We start from the raw sequence: 11,935 nt of genomic DNA, 5'->3' as shown, positions 1-11,935 counted from the left end.
CTATAATCCAATCAAATGGTAGACATCAGAAGTACCATGTGGTGGCCAGCATCCAAATGCTAATCACAGCCCCCCACCAGGGTAAAATAAGCATTTGGATCCAGTACATTCTCTGGGTCTGACACCTCACTTATTCTCCTCAAAAGATATATACTCAGAGGATAGGAGGCTACAAACTTCCAGGCTCCATACTGATGATTTCCCTGCTAATCTCTACATAATCCTGCTAATCTCTCCGCAAGTTCACAATAACAGACAATATGGGGAACAGTGGGGAAAGAACAACTAAATTTAGGCTCACACAACTTTGGGTCAAATCTTGACTCTACTGCTTGGTACTCATGTGATTTTGACAGAATGGGACCTCAGTTTGTTAATCTGTTAAAGGGAGATAACAGGAATAAATGTTTTCTGAGGTCCCTTACAGGATGAAATCTAGAATCGTATGTTCCTGTAAAACACCTCTGACTCAAAGTCATCATGACAACCAAAGATACTGTAAATTTAGTGGAAAGAACACTAGATCTAGAATCACAGGAGCTGCTAAAATTAATGATAATAACAATAACAATATCAACAACAATTAACAACAACTAACTTTCCATAGTGCTTTCTACGTGCCAGGCACTACACTAAACACTATAATGTTTACCTTATTTGATTCTCAAGACAACCCTATGATGGTTACTATTATTGTCTCCATTTTACACTTGAAAGAGCTGAGACAAGCAGAGGTTAAGTGACAACTAGGGTCACACAGCTAGTCACTAAGGTAATTGACTACTTTAAACTTTCAGTCAAGTCTCCTTTATTTCTCCAAAATCCCTTCCCAACATGCCATACTCCACAATTCACAAAAATCTTCAATCAAGGATGCATGTTGTCCATTATTTTATAGGCTTAGGTGAAAATTAATGCTTAGCATCTTATGAAAAGCTGCCTTCTCCCCAGGCTTAATAAACCTGGCTGTTTGTCTTCCTTTGCTATGCCAGTCATAACAATAAAAAACACAAGAATGTGAGAAGTAATAAGGCACAATCCAGGAAGCATTATTTCCTAACACAACAGAGCCCTTTCCTGAATTGTCCAGCCCAGAACTAATGTGTGTAGTCCTTGGTTTCAGACACTTGGGTTTCCTGTATCATTTGATTTTACATGAATCCCTGCTATCACCAGCAAAGTACAATGAAGAGAATACTGGGTTTAAAATGAGAACATCCATACTTGAATCCTTCTCATCTCCCTTGCTACCTGTTCATCTGCAAAATGAGCAATTCAGACTGTATATCTTGCTAACACCTATCCAGCTCTAAATCCATGATTATTGACTCTCATAGAGTATCTACTCTTATGCCTCGGACCATTTGGTGGTTCCTTCTCTGTAAGATGATAGGTTTTATACTTTTTCACAATTCTGACATTGACGTTCTATCTTCTCTGGTCCTTACAGTCTCTGGCATTTTATATTCTAGATGCCTTCTTATTGTTGACATTCTATTCCATTTCAGGGTCTAATTCAAATCTGGCATTCAATACTTTACATTCCAAATAGAAATACTTTAATCTCAAAATTTACCTTCCCTGTGGTATTAAATAATTGAGGATGTAGACTGCATTTTTTGAGTATAGTATGTGTGTCTAGACTGCTGATTTGTAAATTCAAATAAATAATTTAATGCTATTTGACTGGCACACTTTGGAGAAAGTAAGCATTCAATGGCTGCCATGACAATAATTGCCTTTCCATATGGATAATGGCATTACAATTCTACACTAGACCATACAATGCCTATTGTGTCATGAAGGGCAATTTCCCCCATTTCAGTGTTTGCGATCCTTTTCTTATGAATTGCCTAGAAATGCCAGCCACACTTACACTGGCACAGTCTATAAGCTGCTATTTAGGCATCCATCCCATTACCACCCCTTTGCTTTATCAAAGGAATGTAAAAAGCCAGATAGCTGAAAAGCTGAGTTTCAACTGGGAAGCATACGATGCTCTAAATGGCCCAACCTACCTGAGCAAGGAAAAACTCTTCTTAGATACACCTGAGGTCTTCTAGATGAATCTGGGTAGATGGCTTATACCTTTCTGGCAATTTGAGGCCTTCTCCCTGAAGTATTTCTCTAATCGCCTCCAAAGAAGCAAGAATCACTTGGGTAAATGTCTCCAGAGAAAAATCATAATTGGTGAAAGCATATTCACTGTAAACATAGGTGAGATTTATCTGATGCTATGCCATTTACTTATACATTTTACTTCAAGTAAGTTTGTGGGAAGAATTTTTGTGGTGTTCACCTGGGATGTTGTTTGCTGAAAAATCCCTTCAGATTACATCATGGATCATCTTTTATCCCAAAAAGGTCATTATCATGGAATATGTCACAAGATACACAGAACTATCCATTTTTAGAGACAGAAGAGATTTTATACACCATAGGGTTTAACTATTTCTCATTAATGATGAGGAATCTGAGGCTTGGCACTCAGATGTTATTCAATCAAGGTGACACTATGGGTTCATGTTAAAGCTATGATTGGAACACAGTGATTCTGATTCCTAGGACATGTGCATTTTACTTACACTATAATTTGTAATCTAGTAGGCAAATCTCTATAATTTACACTTTTGTTAATTTTGTAGATTAACAGCTTCCCTTCATTCTTCTTTGGTCCCTCTCACTGTCATATCTTTCTTTGGCATCTGTGTATCTGTCAACCTTCTATTGCACTTTAAAAAGGTTTTTTTTTTCTTTTTTTAATTCCTTAGGTGAAGGCACTTCTTCCATTGTGGGTATCTTTACCCCTCCCTTCTTTTTTTTTCTTGAATTACTATACCTGAAATGAAATATATGCTTTGGTAATTTACCTTTTGATTATAAACATGTCTAAACTTAGAGATGTTAGCAGAATATACAGTGCCACATCTAACCCATACATAAAACTTTCCCAGTTTGGCATGATTTTCCAGAGCCTGTAACCTTCTAACATGGCCTTGCTTAGTCCAGTGTCACTACAGCAGGATAATAAGTCACAAATTTGGTTTATCTGCTACTCAATCCATTGGAAAGGGAGACACTTGAGAGAATTATATTCACCAGGACTGGAGAGATACACAGATGACATTATCTACCAAAGGAAGCCTAAATGCATAAACTTGAGACAGTGTGGCCAAGTTGACAAAGTGGTTTCCATTCTTTACCTCATTTGAGCCTTGTAATAATTCTCAACTGCAGGTATGATAGGTTTGTTTATTTGTTTCCAGGAATAGGACAGCTTCTTATTTCCCCACACAAAAGAAATGCTAAACACAAAACACACAAAAGCAGACCTTGACAGAAAGAGTTAAAACAGGATTCATTAACCTAATGTAACTACTATTATAGACTTGACTCTTCTCATCTCCTGCTGCTCCAAATTGATATTTAAGCATCTTCAGAATGTAGGTAATTTTCCTCTTCCTCTTTTTTTTTTTTGGTAAAGCTTTTATTTCATTATTTATTTTTACATTTTTTTTTAATATTGAGTTGCAAATTCTTTTGCTTCCTTCCATGCCCTCCCACACACATTGAGAAGGCAGGTGATATGATGTCAATTATACATGTGACATCACTCAAAACATATGTCCATATTATCCACATTTCAAGGAAAAAGAAGACAAAATGAGAAAATTAAACTTTTCTATGTATTCATAGTTCACCAGTTCTCTCTCTGGAGGTGTATAGCATTTTTTTTTTCATCATGAGTCCCTTGGAATTGTCTTGGATCAATATATTTATTAGAATAGCAAAGTCTTTCACAATTGATCATCATAACAATAGTGCTGTTATTGTGCACAATGATCTCCCAGTAATCACTTCTCTTTGTATCATTTCATATAGGTTTCGCCATGTTTCCACCCCTCCGAAAACAATCCTCTCATCATTTCTTATAGCACAATAATATTGCATCTCAATCTTATGCCTGAACTTGTTCAGTCATTCCCCAATTTATGAGCATCACCTTGATTTCCAGTTCTTTGCCTCCACAAAGAGAGCTGATGAGAATATTTTGTTCCCTTCTTTTTCTTTGATCTCTTTGGAATGCAGACCTAGTTGATGGACAAAGGGTACATTCAGCTTTATAACCTTTGGGCCTAGTTCCAAATTGTTTTCCATAATTGTTGGACCAGTTCACTACTCCACTAACAATTCATTAATATACATATTTTTTTATTCTCTCCAGCATTTGTCATTTCTTTTTGGTGTAAGGTGATACCTCAGAGTTGTTTTAATTTGCATTTCTCTAATCAATAATGATTTAGAACATTTTTTTATAATTATATCTTGCATTTCTTACAAAATCTGCCTTTTTATACCTTTTGATTACATATCAGTTGGTCAATGGCTCCCATTTTCATAAATTTGACTGTTATCAGTTCTGTACTCAGTATATAGTTGAGAAAGGAGGCTTTATCAGAGAAACTTGCTGGATAAATATTGATATTACTTCATTGTCTATATAACCTTTTAGCATAATGAATTTCTGTGATTATCCATTTTGATTAAGTCTATTTTTGCTTTTGCTTTGTCTGAGATCACGATTGCTTCCCTTGCTTTTTTACTTCAGGTGAAGCATATTAGATTCTCCTCCAGTCCTTTATTTTAGCTCTGTATATGTCTTTTTGTTTCAATTATATCTTTTGGAAATAATATAATGTTGGATTTGGGCTTCTAAACCATTCTGATATCAGCATCCATTTCATTGGTGAACTCATCCCATTCACATCACAATTATTATTACTAATTGTTTATTTCCACCAATCCATTTTTCTCTTCTTCTTCTTCTTCTTCTTCTTCTTCTTCTTCTTCTTCTTCTTCTTCTTCTTCTTCTTCTTCTTCCTCTCTCTCTCTCTCTCTCTCTCTCTCTCTCTCTCTCTCTCTCTCTCTGTCTCCCTCTGTCCTATCCATTTTCTTTCTCATTTTTTGGTAAGGCAATTGGGATCGAGTGACTTGCCCAGGGTCACACAGCTAGTAAGTGTCAAGTGTCTGAATCCATATTTGAACTCAGGTCCTCCTGAATCAAAAGCTGGTGCTTTTTCCACTATGCCACCTAGCTACCCCCTGTCCTATCCATTTTCAAAAATCTATTTTGTCTCTAACCATGGCCTTCTTTTTATGTCCTCCCTTTCATCATCCACACACCATTTTTCTTATCTCCTTTCCATTCTATTTCCTTATTGGCTAAGTTTCATTTCTATATACAACTGAGCATGTATATAAATTCTTCCTTTTCTGAACCAATTCTAATGAGGCTGAGACTCATGCATTAGCTACTACCTCCCTCATTTTCGACTCCATTGTAAAAGCTCTTCCATGTATGCATCTTTTTATGTGAAATTTTCCTCATTATAGCTCACCATTCCTCCTGAGCACATTCCTCAAAGCTGCTTTCACATCTCTGTTTCTCAGACTATAGATGAGTGGGTTCAGCACAGGACTCACAAAAGTGTAGAACACAGCTATGATTTTGGATTCCTCAACACTTTTATCAGTGGGAGGTCTTACATACATACAGAAGAGAGTCCCATAAAACAAAGTAACAGCCATCATATGAAAACCACAGGTGGAGAAGGCCTTCCTCCTTCCCTCAGCTGAGCGAATGCGAAGGATGGCTGCTAGGATGAAGGCATAGGAGATGAGAATGATGGCAAGAGAGTTGGAGAGGTTGAACCCTGCTGAGATGAGCATGGCATATTCTTTGACATATGTGTCAGAGCAGGACAATTTGATGAGAGGGGGATCAGCACAGTAGAAATGGTTAATGACATTGGATCTACAGAAGGACAAACGGAATGTCAAGATAGACTGGAGAAGACCATCAGAGAAGCCATAGATGTAGGGGAAAGTGGCCAGGCAGATGCATAATCTCCTAGACGTATTCACACTGTAGTGTAGTGGGCTACAGATGGCAACATAAAGGTCATAGGCCATGGAAGCCAACATATAATACTCAGTGAGCAACAAGGCAATGAAAATGTAACACTGCACAAAGCAACCAGCAAAGGAAATGGTTTTGCTTTCAGATAAGAAATTTGCCAGCATCTTAGGAGTTGCATTGGAAGAATAGCACAAGTCTACAAAAGCCAAGTTAGTAAGAAAAAAGTACATGGGAGTATGAAGGCGAAGCTCAAGTTTAATCAATATAATCATTCCAAAGTTTCCTAACAGGGTCAGAATGTAGATTCCAAGGAAAACCATAAATAGGATATGTTGTAGTTCAGGACGATCTGTGATTCCAAGAAGAATAAATTCAGTTACTCTAGTACTGCCATTTTGGATCAGCATTTCCTTGGATATCTGTGGTCTTCTGACATCAATAGAAACAAAGAAGAAATGAATTAAAGATCATGTAATATGGTTCTTTGCAATTCTTTGAATAGTTCCTTCAACCTTAAGGAATATGGAGAACTATTGTGATGGTTTTACTAAAATTTTACTGAGACCCATGAGATATAAGAGTCCTGACCAATATGAAATAGCAAAAGCATCTGTATTTTCAGGTAGGATTTTTGCCTTCAAATATAATATTAATAATCTATTAAAACAACAGTGGCTTTCTTATTGAAGAAATTTGGAAAATTCTTTTCTGTTTCAGATTGTCATTCTCTAAACTTATAGGCTTTTTCTTCTAAACACAAGCACATGTAAAATACACAGAAATGATTAACTTCCCAGACACAACTTCCTCAATTCTAGAAAAAAATCAAATTTAAATATTGATAATCAGCTCTATTTCTCCCCCTCCACCTCTTTACCAGCACAGCTAACTGATTAGTCAAACAATCAGGAAGAATTTATTAAGTACCTAGGAGGTGCCTGTGACACACACACACACACACACACACAGAGACATACAAACACATATACATACAAGAACATTTAAAGTTCATTCACATAATTACAGAATTATAGAACTCTACGTGGCTTTGGAGGTGATCTAATAGCACAAAATTAAGTTCCAAGCAGAAATGACTCCTAAAAGGTCATATAACTAACTAATTAATTAATCAGTAGTAAAAGCAAGCTTGGAATGCAGATCTCCTGACTTACAGTCCAGAATGCTTTCTACAGTTTTTTTTTTTTTCATACTTGTATGATGTAGTGAAAAGAGTCTTGGGTTTGAAGTCAGGGAACCTATGCATGAATTCCAGTGTTCAGACTGGCACACTGTATAACCTAACTGTATTCAATTAATTTCTGAAAGCATTAGTTTCCTCTGATGATAATGTTCTTTTCACCTCCATCTGTCTTTTTCCTCTTTGTCTGTCTTTCTTTTTCCCTCTCTCTGTCTCTTCCCTCCCCCTTCTTTGTTCCTTTCATTTAGATAGATAGATAGATAGATAGATAGATAGATAGATAGATAGATAGATTTCATTACTATCTCTAAATGTAGTAACAAAAATTTTAATGATCTCAGTTGTGTATCATCTCATCAACTCCGCTTCAGGACTCAACACCTGATTTTTCTTTTTCTTTTTATCTACCCATGATATTCTGTCCAGTTATTTTATACAATCATTTTCATGATAGCCTTAAATGCATTCTAAAGAAAAAATATACTGCAGTATTTTAGATTTATTTTCATTTTAAGTCTTTAGAAATAGGTTTTTCAAAGATAAATGACTTTTAAATTTTTTACCCAGAGTATCTGATAGTCCATGGAAGATAGCAGATGTAACTCTATTAACTGTACCTCATTCCCAAGTAAACCTTGTCCTTCCCTGATCATACAATGTCCTCATCAAGATCAGGCTAGGAAGGAAGGAGGAAGGTCTTCAGGTTCCTATAGGTTTTGAATGTACACAGCTCCCTGCAAAGGAAAAAAAAAGTCTGCCTGAATTTCCCCAGCTAGTGAAATAGAGAAGCATTTATACCTGCATCTGAGAAACTGGATAGATAACAAGAGCATTCCACTAGTCTACTTCTAATGTTAGGATAAAGTAATGAGGGCTTCATCACTAGTATAGCTCCTATGGAAAATACATTAGAGAACATGAACAAGAACCCCACAGGATAGAAAGACATGGATCAGTTAGAATTTGCATTATTGGAGAAAAAAATCAATATTAACAAAATCACAGAACATGTTTTTAATTTAAGTGGATAAACCAAAAAGGCAGTCATGTGTTTAATGGCAAGTTATGGAATGCTGTCTAATGAAGTTCCCCGGTGATGTAACTGATCTTATGCATTTTTTCTGACAAATGACTTGAAAAATCATGACATTCTTATACAACTTTCAGATAAAAACTGCAAAGGATACCTACACTATTATATAACAAAGTCGGAAGTCTAAGAAAGATTAGAAAATTTATGTGAATGGAATACTATTAAATTTATAAGGAATATATATATATGTATATATATATATAAAGTCTTACACTATGATAAAAATGCAATAATTATAAATCTACAATAGAGTGGGAATGGTAATCTAGCCATTTAATTTTAAGAGATCTGAATGTACTTCAAAATAAGTATGTCAATATTATGGCAGGTAGCAAGTAAAGTGAAATATTTTACTTTGTTATGAAATGCAAGGTGTCAGGAGAGAAGTAAAGAGTGCTTCTCTAGGAATGGTCAAAGGAACTTAGAATATTTACCATGGAAATGAGAAGACTGACTGACACATAAGAGCTCTCACTATTTGAAGAGTTTTCAAGTTGACAATAGAGTAGAATGCTTCTGATTGGCCACAGAAGGCACAACCAAGAACCAAAGGTCATATTTAGGTTAATGTTAGAATGTTTTTCCCTCAAAGATTAGAGGTATTCAAAAGCCAACTGAGCTGGTTTACTAATTAAAGGATTCTGCTTCCCTAAAGGTACCTCTTCATGCAAAGACCACCTGCAAAGTGTATTAGAGTTGATTCACGTTCAGGTATAGTTTGGAATAAATGGACTGGGAGTTTCCTTCAAACACTGAATTTCAATGATTATGTGAAATATATCCCAATAGAGAAAGTTGTAGTATAGTTTAAATATAATTAGGCTTGCTTGGAGCCAGTTTGAGTTCCAATGTCAGTACTGCCATTAACTAATGTTGTATTTTTGGACAATTTCTTTAAAACTTAAGGATTCTGTTTTTTTGCTATATAAAAGAAAAAAATTGGTCATTTTCATTCTTATAATAGTAATTCCAGCTCTAAAAATTATTTGATTCTGCTCAAATGCTTGTCATTATCAATCTGTGAGCATTGTAACCTTACAAAAGTAAATGCCTGGGAGATAGAAGGAGAGAGAGGTGTCATGTTCCTCCATCTACTTTCATCTCCTTACACTGTGTATTTTAAGTGGATGCTTCCTATCCCAACTCCCTCTATCCTCATCTCTAATTCCATTCTTGCCAATCTTCCTTCAAGTCTCAGACAAAGTCTTCACTTTTTCAAGAAATCATTCCTGGTCTTCCTTGATCTGAACAACTTCCTACTGAGGTTATATCCTTTATATTGCCTGTATACTATCCTTTATATATGTCTGCCATTAGACTGAGTTTCTTGAGAGCAGGGATCATTTTATTTGTCTGTTTGGTTGGTTTTCTTTATGTTCCCAGTATTTACCACAATGAACAGAAAATAGTGGGTGCTTAATAGTTGCTTTTAGTTGCCAGTTATATCATACTTTTGTCATTCCTGAGTACATTCCATATGACTATAGAACTGTCTTAGATATCAATTAATCAAACTTTTCTGTTGTATAGAAGGAGATATTGAAGCCCAGAAATTGGTAGGTAACAAGGCATACATTTAGACCTAGAAGAAAGCCAACAGGCCATTTGTCCAATCCCTTCATTTCATGAATGAGAAAACTGGAAGTTGAAGTCATTGTCCATCAAACTGGCAGTTAGTATCAGAGGCAGTATTTGAATCCAGCTTCTTTTACTCTAGAAGCAGGGCTCTGAAAGCATGTAGTTAATAAGTTATACAGTTAGGTTTTGGATTGATGTCTTCTAAGTTTAATAGTGTCACTTCCACTACAATAGGCTCAAACAGGCCTATAAGAATATAAAACAAATTATAAATAGAAACACTTTGTGGAGTTTATAGCCTTGATGTGAGCATAAGACTAAAATAAAGTTGTATGAGATATCGGGATGCAGCCATCAACTCATCCCCATGATCCCTCCAACAACGTGTGCCTTCAGCGTGTACTCTGTACAGCAAAGGAGGAGCTGGTACAAATTCTAAAGTATTGCTGGCAATTAAGGACCGGGTTAGTGTAGGACCAGCAGAGGGGATCAAATATTCAATTTTGGAAGCTACCAGGATGCCCCCCCCACCAACCCACAATACCACTAAGCTATCTCTTATATTTAGAAAGCTCATAATTCAACCCCAGTATAAAATTACACTTATCTCTATAAAATGCCATCTTAGATTTATACTAGCATTTAATTCAGCCAGGATTTTTGGGGTGCTGACTCCATTATGCATCATATGTGTGTTATAGTGTTAAAAGCCTGTATTTGGAGTAAGGAGATCTGGATTTGAATCCCAACTCTGACACTTGCTAGTTGTGTGCTCCAGAGCAAGTCACTTAATTTCTATAAGCTTCAGTTGCTTTGTCAAGTGCAGACATTAATACATTATATAAGGGTAATTTTTTTAATAAGAAAATAATATGTTTTAAGTCTGAAAGTGTTATATGAATTATTGTTCAGTTCAGTTATGTTTGACTCTTCATGACCTCATGTGCAATTTTCTTGACAAAGGTAAGAGTAGTTTACCAGTTGTATAGTTGTAGGTCAGAACGAGAAATGACATGTGAAGCCACAGAAAAATGCAAACTGGGCAGAGCCAAGATGGCAGAGGAGAGGCTATAATTCCCCCTAGCTCCCGATAAATCCATCTGCTCACTCCCAAATAATGCCATAAAAAACAAACAAACAAACAAACAAAAATACGAAGCAGCCTAACTCACAAAAGAACAGGGTGAGACTATTTTCCAGCCAGAAACAGCAATGGAGATCACCTGTTGATTGGGCTGAAAGAAGAGCTCAGCAGGTGGCCTGGACCCACCCAGGAACAGATACTTCTAGGTCTTCAGCACCAGCGGCCTCTTCTGAGGCTCAGCTCCTGGATCAGTGAGGGGATTTGGCAGTTGGCCAGGGTGAAGTGGCTGTAGTCTCTGCCAGAATTGGGGTGAAGGACCCTAGCTCTGAACCAGTGGGGCAAAACCAGTGGTGGTGGCCAAGTTGGGGAGGGGCACAGACACACCAAGTTTCCAACCATACAGAATCAGATTCCAATCAGAAATCTACTTCTGGCTTGAGATGAATCAGCAAAGAAAATAGCAGATTATAAAGAGCATCTTTGGGGAAAAGACAGACCAGAATACACCCTCAGAAGAAGATAAGAACAAAGTAAAAATTCCAACATCCACACCTTCCAAGAAGAATATGAATTGGTCTCAGGCCTTGGTAGTATGCAAAAGGGACCTTGAAGAGAAAGTAGGAGAGATAGAAGGAAGATTTAGAGAGGTAGAGGAAGGAATGGAAAGAGAAATGAGAGTGATGCAGAAAAGTCATGAGAAAAAAGTTAACAGCTTGAAAAACCAAATGGAAAAGGAGATTAAAAAGCTCTCTGAAGAAAATAATTGACAAAGAATTATGATTAAACAAATGGAAGCTAGTGACTTTATGAGAAACCAAGACACAGTAAAGCAAATCCAATTGAAAGAAAAAATAGAGGGCAATGTGAAACATCTTGGAAAAACAACTCATCTGGAAAATAGATCCAGGAGACATAATTTAAAAAGCATTGGTCTACCTGAAAACCATGACCAAAATAAAAGCCTAGACATCATCTTCCAAGAAATTGTAGGGTAAAATTACCCTGATATTCTAGATACAAAAGGTAAAATAGAAATTGAAAGAAACCAACAATCACCTTCAG

At 36.4% G+C, this 11,935-nt stretch overlaps 1 protein-coding gene across 1 annotated transcript; it reads right to left on the bottom strand.

The window, feature by feature from the left end:
• Positions 1-5,388: 5,388 nt before the first annotated feature.
• Positions 5,389-10,804, bottom strand: LOC122731861 (olfactory receptor 5M11-like). The gene is made up of 2 exons (XM_043972120.1): positions 10,768-10,804; positions 5,389-6,299 (listed from the first exon to the last, which is right to left on the bottom strand). The coding sequence occupies exons 1-2, from the start codon at positions 10,802-10,804 to the stop codon at positions 5,389-5,391; spliced, it is 948 nt and encodes a 315-aa protein (XP_043828055.1).
• Between the last annotated feature and the right edge of the window lie 1,131 nt (positions 10,805-11,935).

Source organism: Dromiciops gliroides, chromosome 6, assembly GCF_019393635.1.
Source record: "Dromiciops gliroides isolate mDroGli1 chromosome 6, mDroGli1.pri, whole genome shotgun sequence".
NCBI classification, from domain to species: domain Eukaryota; kingdom Metazoa; phylum Chordata; class Mammalia; order Microbiotheria; family Microbiotheriidae; genus Dromiciops; species Dromiciops gliroides.
The sequence above is the reverse complement of the archived record's forward strand: the minus strand, read 5'-3'. Positions and strand labels throughout refer to the sequence as shown.

Bases quoted from the DNA above. Each gene is read 5' to 3' on its own strand.
- LOC122731861 (XM_043972120.1), bottom strand. From the start codon at position 10,804: ATGTCATTTCTCGTTCTGACCTACAACTATACAACTG. The intron at 6,300-10,767 runs GTAAACTACTCT...GCAGTACTAGAG, and splicing joins GACCTACAACTATACAACTG to TAACTGAATTTATTCTTCTT.